The 21,406-nt window shown below is 37.3% G+C and overlaps 3 protein-coding genes across 3 annotated transcripts in view; all 3 read right to left on the bottom strand.

Annotated features, from left to right (window-relative positions):
- Positions 1-1,753: 1,753 nt before the first annotated feature.
- On the bottom strand, positions 1,754-5,595 carry LOC306766705 (histamine N-methyltransferase-like). The gene is made up of 7 exons (XM_079254523.1): positions 5,504-5,595; positions 5,257-5,420; positions 4,565-4,617; positions 4,146-4,253; positions 3,283-3,413; positions 2,939-3,032; positions 1,754-2,596 (listed from the first exon to the last, which is right to left on the bottom strand). The coding sequence occupies exons 2-7, from the start codon at positions 5,388-5,390 to the stop codon at positions 2,244-2,246; spliced, it is 873 nt and encodes a 290-aa protein (XP_079110649.1). The 5' UTR covers positions 5,391-5,420; positions 5,504-5,595; the 3' UTR covers positions 1,754-2,243.
- Positions 5,596-9,078: 3,483 nt separating this feature from the next.
- On the bottom strand, positions 9,079-15,037 carry LOC306766886 (histamine N-methyltransferase-like; the record flags this gene model as incomplete). The annotated part of the gene is made up of 6 exons (XM_079254738.1): positions 9,079-9,440; positions 9,724-9,817; positions 9,994-10,124; positions 11,804-11,911; positions 12,760-12,812; positions 14,901-15,037. 6 exons carry the CDS (start codon positions 15,035-15,037, stop codon positions 9,079-9,081), a joined length of 885 nt encoding a protein of 294 aa, XP_079110864.1.
- Positions 15,038-21,096: 6,059 nt separating this feature from the next.
- thsd7ba (thrombospondin, type I, domain containing 7Ba) overlaps positions 21,097-21,406 on the bottom strand; it is a gene marked incomplete at both ends in the record, with an annotated part of 175,096 nt that continues 174,786 nt past the window's right edge. Inside the window, one exon of the mRNA XM_079254456.1 lies at positions 21,097-21,178. Within this exon, the coding sequence (XP_079110582.1) occupies positions 21,097-21,178 (82 nt within the window). The remainder of the gene's footprint in view (positions 21,179-21,406) is intronic.

Below are 21,406 nucleotides of genomic sequence, written 5' to 3'. Positions count from 1 at the left end.
GATGCATGAAACACCATGATCAAATAGCCAACACCGTTTTACAGAAACATCAGTGCAGAATTTGTATTGGAGACCAACAGTGGGAAACAACTCCCAGGGAGGTGGAGAATAAAAGAGAAGATCCTGTGGGACTTGCAGACCAACAAAAGGTTGATGGCCAACCAACTGGACGTAGTGATCGTCGATAAGCAGCAGAGAATTGCTGCTGTGACTGATGTTGTCAACCTGAATGATGCTGCAAAAAGGAACCAGAGAAAGTGAAGAAATACCGAGGGCTTAGGAGAGAGATGGGGAAAGCCTGCATTTTGTTTTCTTTGGTTTTCTCTTTTCTTCTCTTCTCTTCTTTATGTCAAGGGGATTTAATGCTTTTGCAATCCACTTTGTTATAATAATATTTTAGTTTGTGGATTAATAAAGGACGATCATTAACAATAACTGAATAAATGATGGTCATTTGAATGGAGCTTCAGTCTGTCCTGGTTGTGCTTGGACTTGCCACTCAGTGTACAACAACATTTTACTTGTCTTTTAACTTTTAGATCCTTCCCTTTATTTATTTATTTGTATTTTATTAATTTATTTATATTCTATTTATTTATTGCCAACCGTGGCTCAAATTACACATGGGTTTTTGGTTAAGCCTTCTTTTTAAGTTTGAACAACGACCTCACAATTCACAGATAGTTTATTACAACCACAAAAAGTAAAAAGCAGCGAATGCTGTAAAGTTGTTGCTCTCCCCTGCTGGCTATAAGGCTGTTTTACCCTGACTAATGTCTGAATGGCATCTTATCTAGAATAAACCCTAGATAAACACAGATGTTGGACTAAAAAATCTGGAGTAAATTGAGCAGTTTTTAAAAATAGGCGTTGTCTGTTTTGTTTTGTTTTTCTTTTTAGAGCTGTTAATGTCCTCCTTCATACATAATGGGATCAAACAGGCAACAGCAAAAACAAACATCACAGCCACTCCTATGTAGATTCAAATAAACCATGATATCTATCCTGTTGCAGACACATTTCATAACACACCGTCATGCTTAAGGTGTAGAGAGGTGTTCTCGACAGGACATAGTACAACCCTCTCCACAAGCACCTTTGCTTTTTACTAACAGTTCTGTTAATCCAAAACAATTATTGATTTTCCTTTCTGGCAACTTCTTGACCAGCTCTCTCTTGGTCTTTCAGATGCTAACTTTACCTTCACTGTTTCTTTCCCTAGAAAAGAAGACTGATAGAAGAACTGATAAAATAATTCAAAAAGTTCTACAGACGTTTTGAATTTTTCTATCCGTCTTCTTTTTTCCATGAATTATTTATCTTACTGACTTTTCTAGAGCTGGGGAGCTGATTGAATGAGCCCATGGCTGCTGATTGTTAGGATAAAGTAGAAAAACTTTGTATCACATGGCTTTCAAAACAATAAATATGAAGAGTAATTGCATTATATGATTAAATTTCTATTTTTATCGGAATGGCCTCCAAAAAAAGAAAAAACAAAAGAACAAACAAAAAAAAAAAAACCGCTTCATTTTTACAAGTCCTGCTTAAATGGTTAAAAAGACAATAAACAGTAAAATGACTTATTATCCTGCTTCATGTTTATTTCATTAGTCAATAGTTGTACATTTAGCACAGCACATCCAAATTATTTATCTTTTTTTATGTGAACCCTTCGCTTACTCTTGAGGAAAAGATGTTCCTTTTACTGCTAATTACTCCAATCTTTTCATCTAATAGTGTACAATGGGTTGTTGGAGGTTTTTTTTTCAATTTTCTCGCCTGCAGTGGCAAATAATGATGCCACGGGAGCAACAAGGCTGAAACAACACAATCACTTTCTAGGCCATAAACCCACAGCAATAAAAACAACAAAAGACTCTCAGCAGAATCGGGCGACTGCCTGTGGACTCATCATTGAGGAGCTTTCTTCAGCAGACATTTCCCATTAGATCTAATTTCATGACAATATTGACTATAAAGATTTTATTAAAAGGAGAATATATTGGAATTCAAAACTTCCTAAAGTAAGCCCTTTCTTTTTAAATACTCCAACCAGATGGGCATTGGTTCAGCTGTTTATCTTGAGATATAGCTGTAACTTTGAGATGCACAATTTCAAATCTAAAAGATTTTAACCAACAGACAGAAACTTATTCATTGTTTATTTATTCACTATGGCAGAAAGGCAGCATAAGGAGGAACTGGAATAAACTACATGGGCATTTTTCTTGAAGGCATACTCAAGCATGGACCATAATGCAGCTCAAAGTGCTGTCGAAGAACACTTTGCCGTCTTTTAAGGTGCTGCACTTGGTTCTGAGAAGCTCTAGCATGCTGGCTCTGAGCTCTGGAGTGAAAAACTCATGGAAGTGGTCTCTTCCTGTCATGAAACTCACTAGACGTTCTCCAGTTACACTGTTTGGATCAAAGCACTCAGTGATGTCAAAGCTGTTGGGAATTGAATGCTCCTCATATTTAAGGCCCAGGCTCTTCAGGCAGGAAAGCACCTCCGTGGACGCTCGGTACTCCTTCACCTCACAGGTACACAGATCCTTGTTGTAAGTCTTCCACAGGATGTCCCAGCCACTGTTGCCTACAAAGTACGGGATGAAAAATGACAACCACGTTATCAACACCTTTTGTGATGTAAGGATCTTGTGGCAAAATTACAATTTGACACAATTCTTGTTCTGCAAAGTCGTCTCCCTATTTCATTTGTAATGCAAAAAGCCGAAGAGGGAACCATCTTTCCAGCACCAACTGGGTTTCAAAAAGAATTTAAAAAAGATATGGTTGCTTCTTAATAAAAGAAAGAAAGGTCTAACCTTCTCCTAAGTTTTTCCTTTTCAGTCAGTATTGATCTTATATTTATATAAATCATGTGTAAGCGCAGTATGCTTCAGTGTGGTAGGAAATGTAACTCAAGATTGTTTACCTGCTTCAATGATGATCATCAGCCTGCCGTTACTCTTCAGGAGGCTGTGGTAAAACTTGATCGTTTCAGCAAGGTTATCCACATAGTAGATCATCTGTTGAAGAACAATTGTCGGCACCAGTAAATTAAAGCCGGGACATAGTGAGGAGCTGTTTTTCACAGGCAGCAGAAGTCAACATGAGGAGAGCTCAAGTTCAGAGGACAAGCCGGTTGCTTCTTCCAAAAGTACTGATTCACCTAAACTCGACATACTGGGACTCTTAACTTTACCATTATAGGCAGCTGGATATAATGTGACAGTGAAACAGATTGGTCAAAATGAGAAAAGTAATCTGCTACAATACCTGGATCATGTGTATGAAGTCAAACTTCTTAACGTCTCCCTTTGCCTTCACTTGCTTCTCGTACTCTTCACTGTGCATGATGTGCCAAGTGAACTGGATCTTCTGAAGGCTGGAAGTCTTTGCTACCAAAGCTGAAAAACAAAGGAATAGCCAAAGAGAAAGCTGTATGTGTCACCATTAAGACGCAAACAAATAAAGCAAAATATTACTACAAGTGACTTCTTATCAGCACTGTTTCCTTCAAAACCAGCCAGAAACATGGACAAGACACCTTCATGCTTTTACAGTTGGAGAGGGCTTCATTTCATAGAAATCTGACACTTTTTTATTCTCCTGCTGAACATGTTGCGGCTCATTTCTGCCAGCAGGTTTAATGCAAACCAAATTGTTTGAATCAGAATGATTTTGCAGCTATGTTGAAGACGAAGGGAAGGTTTTCTTTTGATGGCTCTTTCATGAAGGTCGTGGTTTTTTTTTGCCAGAGCTCAGAGCAAGAAAGCATCACCTCATGCTTCCTGGAGGTTTTCTGCACCATCTATCCAGTGCAGGCTCAGAGAATGCCTGAGAAAATACTCCTCCATCTTTAGCCTATTTCTGCTTGGTGGTCTTCAGTTATGTTAATTACCAGAGTGCTAGGCAGCTTTTTGGAAAGTCAGACGTGCTGATTGTTGGGATAGTGTTGAGGAGTTATGGTGTCACTACAACTTTTAGACTTGCTTTATTTGACCTTTCCTAATGATGATGAAGGTTTAAATTTAGATCTTTTCCAGATAAGATCGCTTAAAGCTTATTTCAGTGTTATATAATACAAATGCAGGCTTAAAAATGACAACATAAAACAATTCAGTGTGAATTGATTATACCTTTGAATTTGTCTATGAGAGGAGAGCTGCCCTCCACGATGTCAGCAGTGATGGGGATGGCGGGGAATGACGACTGCAGTAAGGAGAGCATGTGGGCATCCATCTCACCTACAGCAGACCACAAAAACTGAGACTTTAAAACACACAAATTAGCTCCAGATCATCCTGTCAAATATAAATAGCTCAAATATTTGCCTGTTGTATGCTCTTATCATTTTCTTTTAAGCAACGAGGACATTGATGGTGTCCTTGTGTAGTTATTTGAGTGACCTATGACAAATATTGATCTGTACTTGCACCTAGAAATTGGTGCAATAACTTGATTAGCCTTGATTAGCATTTGCGGCTTCTTTGACATTAATCAGAAATAATAATCTGGTGTACAGGTGCGATACGTTGAATGTTATCACAAGACTTACCTCCACCGCTTCCAACCCCGAGAACATCCAGGCTGCTTTTGCCAGCTCCAATTCTGCAACAGAGGCAAAAATAGTAAAAACAGACATATTTTAAGTGCTGCAAAATCACTAAGGTCGTGTATGATACATCCCAACTAGATGTAAAACTAATTGACATGGGGTTGAGGTTTCAGTTTGTCATTTTCTACTCTCACAGGAACATATTTAACAAACTGAACGCAGCCCAAGGTCACATCCGAGAAAGCTTAACTTTATGGAAATAAAATTAGGAATTTATCCATTCTGATAAAATAATGTTACAATTGATCATTCACAACAAGATACAGTTGTATGTATTTATATTAATTTCATTCTCAATAACAATTCATGTAAAAAATGAAAACTAAAATAGTTTAAAGTGGAGTGACAACAGAGAACAACACATTTCACTGGGTGCAGTGAAATGATACATGCAAACGCAGATGACTTGCAAATTTCAATATGCAAAATCATTTCTTCTTGGTCAGTAGAATTGGCTTTGAGTCACCAGATATGTGCATGTGCAATTTTATATTTGATTTGAATGTGGAAATAAAAAAAGAAATGAAAATGGGGAAGAAAGAGTAAACTATGTCAGTAACTGGGGTCTTCATCAACTTCCTAGATAGCAACAAAGAGACAGACAGAAACGACAAGTTGAACATTTCTTGTACCTTTGATATTCTCCAGGCAGGATTTTCTGAACATGTTGGAGCATAGCTTTGTGCTCTCCTGATTTTTCCAAGTAGAACTCGAAGCTGCTGGCATAAACACCCTCATAACAACTATGCTTTTCATCTGCAGCCATGGTTGACTCCCGCAATTCAATGAAACAGTTCTGGTTAAAAATAAGAGAGGAAAAAAAGAGATCATTTTAAAAATAAATGTATGGGGGAAACAACAGAATAGTGATTAACTTACTTTAAAACTTCAACTGATTAAGTTGTAGCTTATTTATGCATTAAATGTCGTTGCGTTGGTGTATCTGTTGAAAGAAGAAAAGAGTCTCGGTCTCTCAGCTTTTAGACAGAAGAGTTGTTGTCCCCTCCTACTGGCTGGAAGCTTGTCCAGTGTTGCCAGGTCTGCTTATTACACGCAGTGGGTGGGTGAGAGCCTACTGTTTCAAATGGTACTACTTTTCACGCACAGTTATATTGTGATAAAATAATCCTTTTAAAAAAAAATCCTGGATCCAGATGGTGAGCCGAATCACTGCTAAAATTTGATGCAATCTAAGTTAGACCAAATTATTTTTTTTATATAAAAAACAAAACAAACATGCAAAAAAACAAAAAACAAAAAGAAACTCCTTGGTGGGGGTAAAAATAGACCCCACGACAGCTGTGGAGGTACAGTTATGGTGCTGTGCAGAGGTTATTTCTATTCCTACCTCCTACAGTTATTTGGTAGACACTTTTAACCAAAGTAACTTCTATGTAAGTGATCAATTATCCTAAAACGCATGTTTTGTGGGTGGGAGGAAGCCACCTGGCACGGGCCGTGAGGTTCGAGGGTTATGTATGCAAGCAGGTACCTGCCTGCTTAATCTAACACATTCAAGATCGTAAAACTTGCAAAGCTAGCTAAATTGTTCAATAGCAGTTCCCAAGCTTTTTAAGTCTGTATGGCTTCACAACCAGAAGCGTATGTTGACGTTATTCCTCAAAAGAAAGACATGAAAATTGTTTAAGCCTCTTGAGCAAGGTCATCCTCCGATGAGCACGTCAACCACTTCTGAGTGACACGTCAGTTCACAAATTCTTGTGAACGTACGTAGACCATTGGCGTCTGACGTAAAAAGGCAGATCGCTACGCAGCCTTTTTACGTAAATGATGCCTACGTTCTTCAACGTACAACGTAAGGGAGAGCTGTGGAGTTTCTCTACCTGACCAGGAGGAGGTGCTGTTGAGTAATTTTTATTACGCTTTAAAAAGCATTAAATACCGTCAGTTCAAATCAATAGGTAATAGTACGGGACATAGGAAATGATCATCTGAAAGATTATATGACAACTAATAATTATAAAATAAAGTTAAAAATATATAAACAAATGATTAAAACGGAAGGATTCCAAGGCACCATCTACCCAAAATGCACACCACTGCCGATTACCCAGAACCACAAAGAAAGGCCACTGTTCAAATATCCTTCAAGCTGATGCTTGCACACACACACACACACACTCACAAATATATATATATATATATATATATATATATATATATATATATATATATATATATATATATGTATATGTAAAGGCATCGCAATTTCAGCCTTTGCCAGATTTATGGAGGTAAAAATGTTTTTTGATCTGTTTGTAGTTTCCTGCATCTATCAGACTGTACTGGGATGCCCCTAGGAGCCACCAGCTGAGCTGTTGGGAGAGAAGATGATAATAAGAATGCTCCCAACCATGTTAAAGAACCATCCCTTTCCCCATCTCCCCGCATAGCTCCTTCAGCGACAGACTGCAGCATTCAAAGCATGAAGGAGATCCTTGATTCCCGCAGCAGTCAGACTGGAAACCATCAACTATTCAGTTGACCACAGGCACACTTAATAAAATCCAATACCATTCATGAATATAAATACTTACATTTTTTTTTTTAAATTATTTTTAGAATTCTTATTCAAGTTAATATTTTAACAACAAGTGGGTTTCTGGGTGTGACCTGAGTGGATTATGCATAGGTTCTTTCCCAGTTTCCTCCTATAAGACATGCATACCAATTTGATAATTCAAATTCCCTTTAGGAGTGTGAGTCTAAATTTTTGTAACTGTGTTGCTTCTGTGAGGGACTAGGAACAGCTCGAGCCCCCACGCTGCCCTGTAATGAATCTGTTATCATAGGAAAACAAAGTTTCCTCAAGATAGCAAAAAAGTGTCAAAAAAAAAAAAAAATTGCAAAGAGTTGGTCTAGGCTTCACTTTTTCATAGCTTATAAATATACAGATTTCACAGTTTTTCTCATTGCATTTTGATTAAACTTGGCATACTTCAGCCAATAATAAATGAGACATATTTCTCTTGCTTTCAGAAGCACTAGAAACAGGGTAGATTTATGAAATCTTTTTTATTGTATTGATGTTATTTTTTATTCATGTGACACGTTTTCTTTGTAGACCTAGTTAGAAATGTAGAAATTATACTTGTAAGAATGCTTTCAGTGAAGTACTGCTACTCATAGTTACTGTTTGCTTTCATTAAGCTATATTTATTGCCAGGTTATGGTTTATATTAAGGGATTATGATTAACTGTGGCAAACGGCTTTGATTTCACTTTTTTTAACCAAGTGGTTTGTATTTGGCAACAGAGGTTTAGTTATGTAACTAATGAACTTTGGCTCAAGAGACCCAGCTGCTGCCCTGCTGACAGAAGAGGAAAAACATGTTCAGGGCATGTTTGTTCACCACACTGGTAACCTGTTAAAGCTTTTTGTGTTACTAGAAGCTTTTGTTTTTTTTTTAATTATTATTATTATTTGCATCTCAATCTTTTTGCCACTTTGGAGGAAAAAAACAAATAAAACCTAAACAACGGTGAAAATTTTGATAATTTTCCTTACATCTCTAACAGCTAGTGCTCTTTGAGCAGTTGTGTAGTTATTTGTATCAAAATCTTGTCAGAATTTCTTGATATCATCTTTATAACAACTTCCGTATTTGGTTCAGTAGCCCACGTTGACCTCAAGATGGTGATAATGCTTCACTTAACCAAACGCAGCTTTCATACTTGGAGTTTATCTAGGAAATCTGTATAACTGATCAGTTTATTTACACATACTGACAAAAAATGTCTGTCAAATATGCAGATTTCTTGTTTGTAAGATTTTATTTCACTAATATTTTTTTCTTTTGAACCACCTTGTTCTACTTAAACATGAACAAAATACGGATTCTTCTAGTTACTGACTTAATAATAATTACCATTAACCATTTGAAAAGCAGATTAAAAATGCATTTTTACAACTTTTTTTTCAGATAAACACTGCAAGTAAATGACTTGACAGCTCCATGAAAGGGCCAGTGGAAGAAGGCCCCAGTTTTTAATATGCCAGTTCAAGCTTTTACTGATATAATACCTGCAACCATTTAAATACATCATTCACAGATACCTACAGCTAACATGATACAGAGCGCAATTTCCATTAAAAGTTAATTGTCCAATTTTCTTTTTTATTTTGCTCTTTGCAAACCCATTAAAATTTCTATGAAATCCAAAGCAGAAGAAGTCTGAAACTGACTCAGACGGATCTGTGATGGGAATATTTTAGATAAAACAAATTATTTCCATTCAAGACTTTTTCATTTTGAGGAAAGTTTAAAAGACCATACAAAATAAAAAAAAAAATCAAACAACTGACGCATGAAAAGTGCAAGATGTGTTAAAAGTGAAAAAAAAAAAAGCTACAGTAATACATGTCATTTGAAAGCATTTCATTTGAGTTATAAATCTATGGCAATGTTATCATTTCCTACACAAATATGATTTTAAGTTTGCTGATTAATGACAATGATTCCGAGGTTGTTGTTAAAGATAACTCTGCCTTTGTCTTCCACACTACAGTCTGGGTGTCGGAGCAGCTCCAACACACCGGCCTTCAACTCGGGCGACGCTGTTTTACTGAAGTCCAGGGCCTCAGTGAGAAAATCAAGCAGCAGCTCTCCCTTTCTATCTCCCTCAGTGAAACACTCGGTAATATCCATCTGAGATGGCAGTTCGTAGCTCTGGTAGTTCACTCCCTCAGAGTCCAGGAAGCTTTTGATGTCTCCCGTAGTCACACATTGGCTTATTTCTGTGTTACAGAGCTGGCTCCTGTAGGTCCGCCACAGCCTCCCCCAGCCACTCTCCCCTGGAAACACAAAACAAAATGCTAATGTAAAACAAGCATCTATACACAGGTGTTTACCTAACGTTCCTCTGTCTGGTTGGTTGTCTACAAACTGTTTCATACCAGGGAGAATAATCTTGCTGCAGTTTGTAAGGTGGAGAATATTCTACATCATCATCAACAGACTGACCTTGACGATGCTCGTAAGAATCACAGCTCTTTCTTTTTTTTTTTTTTTATCTCCAACTATAAGCAACATGAGGTAGACTAAACAGATGAGCATTAATTAGATCAGTCCATTTACCTGAAACCAGAATGATAAGGAGTTTCCCATTCTTATCAAGGAGACTCTGGAAGAAGCTGATGGTGGCACCAGGGTCCTTCACATAGTACAGCATCTGTCGATTTCCCCCGCACATAATTAGCAGGTAAATGCATTCATACAGCACCTAATTATAACGCTATGCAAGACAGATGCTCTAATGGGATTAATTGTTGCCAAGTGCCACATAATGAATATGACCTAGATGTGTCAGAAGTACAGTTTCAAAGCTAGAAGTGCGTCAGCACCAACCTGTATCATGTGAATGAAGTCTGCCTTCTTCGTCATCTTTTTCAGCTTCCACTGCTCCTCAAACTCAGATGCGGTCATCTTGTTCCAGATGAATTTGACGTAGTTCAACTCTGGTTTCTGTGACACTAACACTAAAGATAGACAAGTAGCAACAGTGAGGTAAAAATCAGGGAGTTGACAAGGTCAGAGTTTTTAGCATCGCTCAGATGGATTTCTTTCCATCTGGCCACATCGCCATGGTAACTTGGGCAAAACTCGTAGCCTGTTCTGGAGCAGTTCATGTTCAGAGCTTTGAATTTAAATGTCTGTAAAATGTGACATCGTTGTACCGATTCCCGTTCTCATAATGTTCCCAGACAGCAATCAGGTGAAGAGCGACTTTTAAATGTCACCAGGTAGAAGTACTGAAAGTTGACGTGTGATGTCGCTGGAAAACTGAAAGTGCTTAATTGACATTCAGTAAACATTAGATTGCCAAATAAGCAGCAGAAAATGATTAGATCAGCCATCACTTTAAAAGTCAAGCAGTGGATCACAATCAGAGTTCCTCATATTAAAGCACAATACAATGTTTACTCGGTGACATCTTCAGGTTTGGAGAAGGATGTGCACCAGGATGGGATGTGAACCTAGTAAGGCAATATGGATCCATATGGATATCACTCCTAACCAAAAAGCTCTTTGTTAATTTGCTTTTTCTTTTTTTCCACATCTTTGTTGAGACATCTCAGATGAAGCTGATGCTTGTCAGACTCAGAAAAAAGGCGTGAAAAAGCACCTCTGCTTTGAAAACAAACAAATATGTGACTCTGTGATCCATTAAAAACCAAGTGAAAATGGCTGTAATTTTAGAATCTTAAGTGCAACATTGTTAGTTTATTTCCTGCATGTCGACATCCCGCTGAATGTTTTACACATGTTTAGGTTTTAAGCATTTATTCTCCATTTAAATGTACAAATGCACAGTCTAAAGCAAAAATTGGGAGTGAAATTTCTTTGACAAAAGAGTAGTAGCAGGTGTACGCTTCACACGTAACAGCAAACAGCACTGAGGGTAACAGCATGAGTGAGGACTGCGGGCCTGGCTGAAAGCAGTAGGTAGTCAGTAAATACATCAAACAAAACTGCAAAGTTCCCCAACCTCATAATTCACGCTGTATCACAAAATGGCTCAATCACACACTTTCATATATTAAAAATGAATTACCTTATTACCCAACAGCTTGTTTCAGCTACTCATAAAAACTCTGAAGAGCTGATTTCAAGTGTGGGCACGTCTATAAATCACAAAAGATTTCTGCTTGCTTTACGATATTCTTTTGATTAGACAAAGATCCGTCAAAAGACACGAAGCCTGAAAAGCAGAAAGAAAAAAAATCCACCCACAGAGCAGTTACTATGAATGTCAACGATGAGAATTAGGTGGATTAAGTTCAGACCCATTTTCATTAGTGTGCCTTTCAAATGTGCGAGGTTTCTATGCGAAAAAGTGGTGCTAAAAGTTGTCAACATGTGTAAAACCGCTGCACCTGCTAATGAATCAATGTTTTACTCCGATAATTCAGAAGGGGGGGGGGGGGATTCTTGCTCAGATTAGAGCTCTTAAGTGGTACTGCTGGTTCAAGGATCAGCCTCTAAGTATAAATGTACACCTGTATTACTAATTCATTCATGTAAAAGCCAAGTTCAAAACAAAGAAAGAAAGAATATACAGTTTTTGGTGGTTTGATTAAATATTAAGCCTTTTTTTTTTGGGAGATTACATGAGCATAAAAGATCCATTCTGTCTGCGGGCCTGTAACGAACGTACCTTTGTAGTTATGTAGCTGCTGGCTGCTGGGCTCCACCACCTCAATATCCACCATCACTTTTGGGTGCTTCTGATGGAGCTCAGAGAGCATCTCTAGGTCAATCTCACCTACAGGCACCAAGACAGTTGTTTTATCTTAAAACAGATTCCATCTTACAAACGAAACTACAACCAAATTTCCCACTGCATCCAAAAAAAATGTACAAAAATAACTCATTTTTCTTTTTCATCACAATTCTTGCTAATGATCATCACGATGCTCCAGTCCAAAAAAATAAAATTTTAATTTAAAAAAAAAAAAAAAAAAAAAAAAAGAAAAAGGAAAGGTAAACAGGAAGCTGGAGTTACAGAAAGTTAGCACTTTGCTAGTTCTTTAAGCGTCACATCACAGCAGAGTGGTAATTTTGTTGTAGTTCTTATTGAAGGTGACAAATTGTCATGTACAGAGGAGTATATTTAAGCACAGGAGCTGAGGTGGATACGTACTGAATTCTTTTGATTAGATATAATAATACCTTGCAGAGGAGTTTGTGGTCGTTCTAATGGATTTTACAGTCCATCAGAGAATCCATTATGATGCCGGCATGACATCTCAGGTAAATTAAAAGGATTGGCTGTGACATAAGTAAAAGGTAACGGCACTCTGGGGGCATGTAGTGGGCTTGCTCAGGAAAAAAAAAAAAACTGCTGAATTACGAAACAATGTGCAGTACGGCTATATAACAGTGAGGTCAGGTTGCCAGATTGAGGTTAAAAATGAATCTGGACAGATGTCGATAAACCCTCAATGGTGGTAATAAAGATAACTTGCTTTTTTTTTTCTTGTGCAGAAGCAATAACTTTTAACAGAAGGCTGATTCACCAACGCCTCTTCAGAGCAGCTCTCAGTTATTTTGTGTCACTTTGCACATAAGCCAAGTTCACCTGTGCTTGTGTCCTAGAATGTGTGTTCTTACCAGCTCCACTTCCAACTCCAATCACATTTAGACAGGACTTTCCATTTCCAATGCTGAGGGCAGAGCAGAAGAAACAGTGAGTCTTCAGAGCATGCATGCTTTGAAAATTCACAGCCTCCAACCTGCCAAATGTGGGTCACTTTTTTTTTTTGGTGCCTGTAACTGTCAATTCAGCCCGACACTTGGAAACGTGAGATGTTCTGATCTAGCGACTGATGCAGCTACAAACACCGAGGCTTTGATTTGTCGCTATGGTGGGTTCTGTCACTCAACGTCGGATTTTTAATAACACGATTACACCTTTTAATTAACTTGTGAATCATATCCTTCCAGATTTCCTCTCTGATCTGCCTCTGAGGCCGTCAGAGGGAGTAGGGAGTTTGGTTTGGCTCTCTGCTGCACGCCAGCTGCCTCCAACAGTTTATGTCAACAGAGAAAATAATTCAGGAAGAGGCTGAACATCCATAAACTTTCACTTAATTTCATTCGCAATCTTGCTGAAACTTTTCAGCAGGTTAATCTGCACATTTTAAGCTGCAAGGTCATTAGTTTTGAGATGAAAACACTGGCAGTAGTTACGTGCTCTGCTCATAAAAAAAAACAGTTGGCTACATTTCCACAATAATACAAGAGACAAAGTGCCGGATTGTTTATTTACATATTATGCAACCTAATGGTCAGTATGCCCCAGATATCTCTCTTCAAACTAGATTTTCTTAAGTATCTTGTCACATTTATCAGCGGGTCAGTGTATGTCTCCATTTGAAGTTTGCTTGTTTTTGATCAGCTATGGCCCGCTAACTGCTAATGAGGCAGATATTTACGCTCAGCCCGAGATAACATTGTTTTATGCTAACGTAAGGAGATAGGTTGTTTCTTAGATATCCTCACACTGATAGTGTGAACTCCAAAAACAATGTATTCACTGTCAGACTTTTCTCTACTTTGTTATATCTGTTCCTTGTTTAGTCTACCTAAAGGTCAAGGCCATCCCCAGTCTCACAGTACTACAGTTAATCAACAACTGTGGCAGGTAACACAAAAGGTTATATTTCCACTAAAATGTTAGGCCTTGGTAGTTTCTTAGCCCCTCACAACTGTTTGACAATTGGGTGATCTCATGACAATTCCTTATTGCTTGCCAGATAATGTTATATAATGATATAAACAGAACCCATGAAGATGAGCAAGGTGGTTAAAAGTGTTTTCTTATTGTCTGCACCTTGTTTTTGTATGCAGCTTGGAGTTTTACTATTAGATTAAGCATCAATGCTAGCTAAAGGTAACATTAAACACATATTTCAAGCTAAATGTATGTTGAATTCTATGATTTATTGTGTGTATTACGGCTGTATACTGTTTAAGTTTTATTGTAATAGAATTTAATGTGTATTACTACCTTTTTCATGCTGTGAAAATTTTACGGTGTCATTGATAGAGGGGTTTTGGACTAGATAAGTGCCCAACTTCTTCCAAAACCCTTTATTCGAACTTAAAAAGCTTATTTTATTTGTTGTTAGTTGTAACCAATATTTGTACTTTTACAAAGCCTTTTTTTAGTTCGAAATAATAATGATAAAAAAAATGCTAGTTAGCCTATTAGCTTCTGAACCGTTTCCAGCATACTAAATAGATACATGAAAAGTGAAGTGCCAGAAACAGTTTTGTTTAGTTTTTTTTTAATGTCAAGAACTACATGAACTCATTTCAAACTATTGAAACAATAAAATAAAAACTAAATAAAAACAAAACAAAACAATAGTTAGCTAAGCTAGTGTTAATGGCCACACTACAAAGAGAACAAAGTAATTTAAATTGAAATGTCAACTACATAAATGGCTTTGGGGTGAATTGATAAATAAGTGAAGTCCAATTCATAACAAAATGTTGTGGAAAGAAATGTTTTATATTTTCTAAGTATAATTTTGTGACTATAGGGTAGTATGGATTTCATGCCAAACAACAAGATTATGGATGGATTGTAACATGGTTGGACATATTTGGGATAATGCTAAACAAACAAAAAAGTAAATTCATTTTGACATTTTAATATAATGTTTACATATTTCAATATGGTACATTTTAACTTAGCAATAGCTGCATACTGCCGTGTTGTGTCCCCTAAATTAGAGATGGATTACCTGGCCAGGATGTCTGGTAGTTTATTGTGGATAAAGTCCCTCATACACTGGTGTTCAGAGGAACGCTCCAGAAACAGATGGAAGGCTTCCTGGTATCTGTTGTCATCATGAACTAGACTCTTCAGAGGGGATGCCATGGTACACAATCTGATTAGCAAACAAACAAATAAATAAGTTCGCATATATAACGCTGTCACATGTCAGCATTTTAAAGCAGACTACTAAACACTTGTGTTTTAACAACACAACTCAGAGATTGCTCTGTGATTTCACAGAAGTGTCGCGTGTTTTAAGCTGATTCTCGGGGATAAGAGCCAACATGAAACTACTTTAGGTATATGGTAGATGGTGCATGCTTTAAGTGTGCTCAGACTGAGTATTTCCAGCCATTACCTGTGTTTGCAACCACATTAAATCTGCCTTCGAGTCAGTAGCAGCGGAAACAAAGCCACGGTCACACTGTGGCGTGTCTCGCGATACACCCGGAAATATGTGCAAAACGCGCAGTTTCATTTAGGAATCACCACAGAAAAAAGTTGTATCTTTTACCAAGCAAGCAGAGGAGCAGCTGAAAGCTTTGAGACAAAACGCGACGATTGTCACTTACATGTCCGGCGGTGCTGCCTGAGAGAAGCTCTGCAGCCTGGAGAGAGCCCACCCACCGGTGTCAGGCTTTCCCTTTAAGGAGGGCGAAAGGTGGAAGGGACAAAACATAATAAAAACAGAGCAATGCAACCATTAACGCCAGTAAGTTCTCAAAGTTTTTTTTTTTTTTTTTTTTAATGACTGACTACAACATATGTTAGTTATGATACAAACGGGTTTAAATGAAGATGAAGATTTGGCTTAATAACAAGGCAAAGTAGAAATGTGAAGGTTATGATAAAGCTAGATCAGAGAGGGGACATGTTGGGCAAATAGGAAAGTTAGAAAAATCTGAAACAGGGAATGAAAAAATAAAGACTTAAAAAAAAGCAAAGAGCAAATAATGAGTAAGAAAAACATGTAAAAAAAATTGTGAAAACATTGATAAAATAAAAAGCAAACTCAAAAAAGAAAATAGAGATGTAAATGGAAAAAGGCTAAGCATATGAATATAGTAAAACATATAAAGAAATACCTGCAAAAGCAAAAGGATGATTGATTTAATATCAATTTATGTCTGTCATTTGCATCTAAATTGTTGTCTTTTTTTCTCACATTCAATAATTTATTTATTTTTATTTGCCTGTAAAGTTTTTCAAATAAAGCATTTGTAGAAACCCAACTGCAATGTAGGACACATAATCATTTATTTTTTTTATAATACTCCCCCCCCCCCCCCCCATCAGGTTAAGGTGTTCATTGAAATGAATCAAAGTTGTATAATTTGATTACTCAGATTAGTGTTATGAAATACTGCTGCTTCTGCTTTCACTACATTTGAAACTTCAAAGTCCTTTTTATGAATTACATGAGCTTGCACTCTTATCTTATATCTCTTGCCCATTGTTCTTTTGCCACCTCTGCATTCTATGATATAAAGGTGCAGCGCTTCACATCGTTTAACAAGGCTAGTTATATCAAAAGCAGACAAAATTTAGGGGGAAGGAAAGTTGTCTTGTTTCTACCAAGATTCGTTTAATTGGCAAGAAATCCGTCTTGCAAATGATGAAACAGATTCTTAGCTTGACTAAGTATGCCTAATTCAGTACCAGATGTTCATTAGGAAGCAATATTAAAGTCTGCTCCTCTCACACACATGGATACATCTAGCTGCTCTTCCACACTCAACTACTATCAGACACTAAAGACGTTAAGACAGATGTATATTTATTTTCTTTATCTTCACCTTTACATCTTTCTCATCTTGTGTTAAAAAAAAAGACTGCAGTTCCCGACTTATTACTTAGGGAATCACATGAGAAATAAATGCAGACTTCAGGGACAGCAGATGTGTAATAATCAGTTGGGTAACTGGTCTGTTGATGTACAATTTCCCCGTTAAATAAATCATATATATATTTACATACATGATTATTACTTTCATACTTGAGTCAGGTTAAGTTGTATGTTAAAATGTTTCCTGACCTAAGATCAGTTTGTCATGATGTGTGTTTTGTGGTGTAGTTTTCTCAGTTCTTGGTTCCTCTTTTATTTTGTAGTTTTTCTTGTTTGGTATTGTCTCTATTTATTAGTTTACCTGGGTTCATTTATATCACCTGTGTCTCGTTTTGCTTTTTGATTCTGCATTCCGGCCTCCCATCCTGCGATTGGGTCCACATCACCACCTCTCTGTGAAAAGTGTGATGTCAATATGTTTGCTTTTACCCACCTTTACCAGTTAGGATTACTTGTGAATCACGCTTCATAAGCAAAAGTATTGTTTTTCTTGTTTAGATCTAAACCTGAAACTCATTGCTTGAGGAAAACATCCTGATTTAGTTTGAAACACACTTATGTCCATTAACCCAATACATTTATCCAGCACCTGTAAGGTTTCAATTTAAGCCAACTGTAGGTCATGTTTATTCAATAATATGCTAATTCACATGTAAATCAAGCCTAGAGGGACAGCTAATCCTGTGACCTTCTAGTTAGTAATCAGCCGCTGTAACCGATGAGCCACTGAGATAATAAGAAACTCCATATTTGACAAGTGGTTATTGGAAGCTTTACAGTTATACAATCTATTTTTTTTTCCTTTCAACAAGTGCTCCCATTTACATTTCCCGAAAGTATTTATGTTATTTTATGTGAAATATTAGATGTATTGAAACCAAGTATTTGTGTTAATCTAATTTTACCTCCAGGTGCAAACTGGAGAAACCTTGATCCCAGAATCTTCCAACATTAATCATTTATTTACCTCAGTGCGGTACTTAGCAGAGTCTTCAGTAAAAGGCTACCGGTACTTATGATGTGACATCTAAAGAGCAGAGGGTCCACTCTTCCTCCATCACTTCTATATTTATATTTAATGAAAAATTTATTACATATTCTACTAAATGTGATGGAACTTTGTACTTGGATAGAAGTACGTAGACCTCATTTCACCCACTTGTGTAAAATAGCTTTTCAAAAAGACAAATCATTGTGCATTTTTTCAAAATAGAACTAAATGAAATTCTCCAAACTCAGTAAGGAAATTTTAGATGAAACTCTCTGAACTTCGGCTTTTGGTTGTGACTAAATTAGTCAATGAGGTTGAAGGTAAGTGGCTGCTCGGCCAAGACTTTTCCACTCCTGACTGTGTGGCGTCCTCGTCTATCTTCTTGTGTCTTTCCTCTTTTTATCTTTTCTTTCAACACTACCAGTCAAATGTTTGGACACACTTTGCCATTAAATCCATGTGTGTCCAAACTTTTGACTGGTATTGTATGCACGCCTTGTCTGTATGTAAATTTAAAAGCATGCATAAGACTGATTTAAGAAAATAATCATTTTAGGAACAATTAATCGAACATGACAAGCTTAATTGTTGAGATGTAGATGATCACAGGATGTAGTTATACATGATAATAAATGTTGACAATGTGAAACATTTTTAGACAGTTTCTTCTTAATACAGATTGTGTTTCTGCCTTCCTCTGACCAATGTCAGCAAATCACATTTTATTGGAGAGATCCAGCTTTCATATTTAGACAAATTATATAAATTAAAATGAAAAATCTGGAACTGCATCCGTGTTCATAAATCTTCACTAAAAGCTGCAAATGCATCTTGGAAGATGATCGAATGAGATGGATTGGACATGACAAGATGAGCCCACGTCTTTGCCACAGATTAGATGGCTATGACACAAGTGTTTTAATCCAACATCGTCTTAAACAAAAGTGACAGTCTTAAATAAATGAATTAGATGAGACAAAGATTTAAACTCTGCTTCCCTTGCAGCTTGCGATCATCCTGGGACTATCAGACTGGAGGACAAAATTAATCTTATCAACTACTTATCTGTTCTGGGCTTTGCCCAGGAGCCTGCAGTAATTACAATTAATCGGACTCGGAACCCAAGGAGCCAAGGAAGGTCTCGGTGGGACTGGAGCATCTCTTTCAAAAACATTTCTCTCATTTTGTGGTGCGCCACATACAGGAAGAAAAAAAATGAGACTTAGTTGTCACATGGTTCAACAATTTATTTGCACTTTTGTCCAGTTCTCCATGTACACACAATAAGTAACACAAATAACATGGTACTGTAAACAATGGGTGAAAATGCCTTTAGATTTCTGGGACATTACCCAACAGAGTTGTTTTGTGCAGCCAAGATCGGTTCGTCCTAGATAACGTGATTTGTTATTTGGAGATCATGAATGCTGAATAACTGGGTTTTCCTTCGAACCAAAATTCACCATGTGTGCTTTTTGTTGGTCAAATATTAGAAACACTGCCTAGAAGAAACTACTCGGAAATATCTGGCTACTTATGAAACAGAGTCTTTGCAAGGCCACTTGGAGCACTTTCTGCCAAAATAGATCAAGCATGCCTACATACAGTCGGTGTTTGGAATACAGTCGTTGCCACGCGTAACATCCATATTTATACAACCATCAAGATTATAGAGTTACTGATTACATACATTCAGAAGGTGGTCAGGTAACACAAGATCTTCAGTTTTGTGGAGGCAGAACGACAAACAGCGTTAACTCTGGTTTGGTACCAAAATCAAACTAATTTCTCCACTGGGTTGAATGAATAACACACCAACGGATCCACGCCAAAATGGTTAACACACTGGCAAAAACTGCGGAGTGAGCTGAAATATGGGTAAATGAAGAAAAAAAAAGCTAAATAACACACAACTTTACAAAAACATGCTCAGATATTTGGTATTTGCAGTCTTTCATGTTTGAGCCCTGTATTATTGTGCAAAAATAGGGGAGAAGAAAAAATTGAGGCCAAAGTACTGTCAAAGGGATTTCAAAGTGACTTCTTTGTGAAGTTTAAAAACAATATTTTAAGAACTAACTGTGACATCTTTCAAAAATGAAAACAAAAAAAAACTAAAAACAACTGGGAAAATAAGCATGGAAAAATAACAATGAAGCAGACTTACATGATTGAAGATGCCGCGTGCAACCCAGTGGATAAATCTTTTGTCCTCATGTGTGTTTTGGTTATCAGAGCTGTCGTTTTGCATCGGGGTGAAAATGTGTACATGAGGTATGATCTTTATCATGCTGGTATCTGATAACTTCATTTGCATCAAAGGTCTTTACTTTCTCTTTTTTGAGATTGCACTTGTCACAAAACTAGGACCTCTTTTTTTTTCTTTTCTTTTTAGCGAAAATGACATTTTTAGGCTATTAATTAATGTTCTCATCAGTGGCCGAGTGTCTCATGAGGGAAGAGAGATAACTGCATCACCATTGTTTAACTCAAGGCAGCCTTGCTTTTGGTTTCCACATATACACAACATATGGCATCATTGACAAAAACACAATCAGACAGCAAAAACTTGCATTACAGATAAAACATTAGAAAAGTCATTGGAAAGAAGAAACTTAAACAAAACTAAATCAGCACTAACGTAGTGCATAAACCATTTAGTTTATTCAGAATTTCAAAAAAAGGCTGTTTAGTTTACCCGAAGGTCTTGTCATGTTTCCTTTCATAAAGATTCAGTGCTGATGAGAAAAATTCAAATGTTCTGTTGTTGAACCTCTGAAAAATCACAAGTGACTGCAGACTCAAGATATTTGGTCTCCCTCACAATACAAGAAATAAAAATAATAGTAAAAAATAAAGAAATCAAAGAAGAGAGAGAGAAAAAAAGGAAAAATGTGGTCCCTTTGATTCTTCACACAACAAACTCCAAGATCAACACTTGTGGATTCGCTTTGTCTTTGCAGCTTCAGTCTTCTTGAATTGTTCGACTTGCAAATGTTGCTTCGACTGCGTGTTCATGTTTCAAGCAGTTAGAAAAAGTCAAACAAAAAAAAGAAAAAACTAGGTCCGCGTCCCGCTCTCATCTTCTTCGGCTTTGGTTCTGCTTCTGCAAGTTGACCGCAACCACACTTCAGGACTGCATCGCCCTTCAGCAGCAAACCACACAGGAGCGTTACTAATCGTCCACTTGCTCAACTTTGTTTTATCCTGCAGCCAGCTCACACGCGTCAGTGGTATGCGAAGGATATCTGCTAGCTAACGATCTGAACGCAGCCAGGATTCTGTTCACAGCCGAGCACATCCTCATGAGGTATAGCAGCCTGGTTACATGTCCATGTCGCCATCGTAAGCCAGAGTCAAGTGCTTCTGCGGTGGAGGAGTCATTTTTGTGGTTTTGGGTGGTTTACTGAAAAGGGAGAAGAAAGAAAAAGCTAGAACTGAGAATTTCATTTTCTGATAACAGCAACACATAGCAGACAATTCTATTGCGGCTAATATAACTCACACTTGACATGATTCTGTTCCAAGTAAGCTTTGTTCCTCAACATTAATTGTTTTCCAACAAAATGTCTGACCTACGACGAGGCTTCTGTTATCTATTTAATAGCATGCACGGTGAAGAACCTCTTCAGAT

This window comes from Telmatherina bonti, assembly GCF_933228915.1.
Source record: "Telmatherina bonti genome assembly, chromosome: 15".
NCBI classification, from domain to species: Eukaryota; Metazoa; Chordata; class Actinopteri; order Atheriniformes; family Telmatherinidae; genus Telmatherina; species Telmatherina bonti.
The sequence above is the reverse complement of the archived record's forward strand: the minus strand, read 5'-3'. Positions and strand labels throughout refer to the sequence as shown.

Bases quoted from the DNA above. Each gene is read 5' to 3' on its own strand.
- LOC306766705 (XM_079254523.1), bottom strand. From the start codon at position 5,390: ATGGCTGCAGATGAAAAGCATAGTTGTTATGAGGGTGTTTATGCCAGC. The intron at 3,414-4,145 runs GTATAATCAATT...TTTGTTTTTCAG, and splicing joins TCTCATAGACAAATTCAAAG to CTTTGGTAGCAAAGACTTCC. The intron at 2,597-2,938 runs GTAAACAATCTT...CGTACTTTGTAG, and splicing joins GATGATCATCATTGAAGCAG to GCAACAGTGGCTGGGACATC.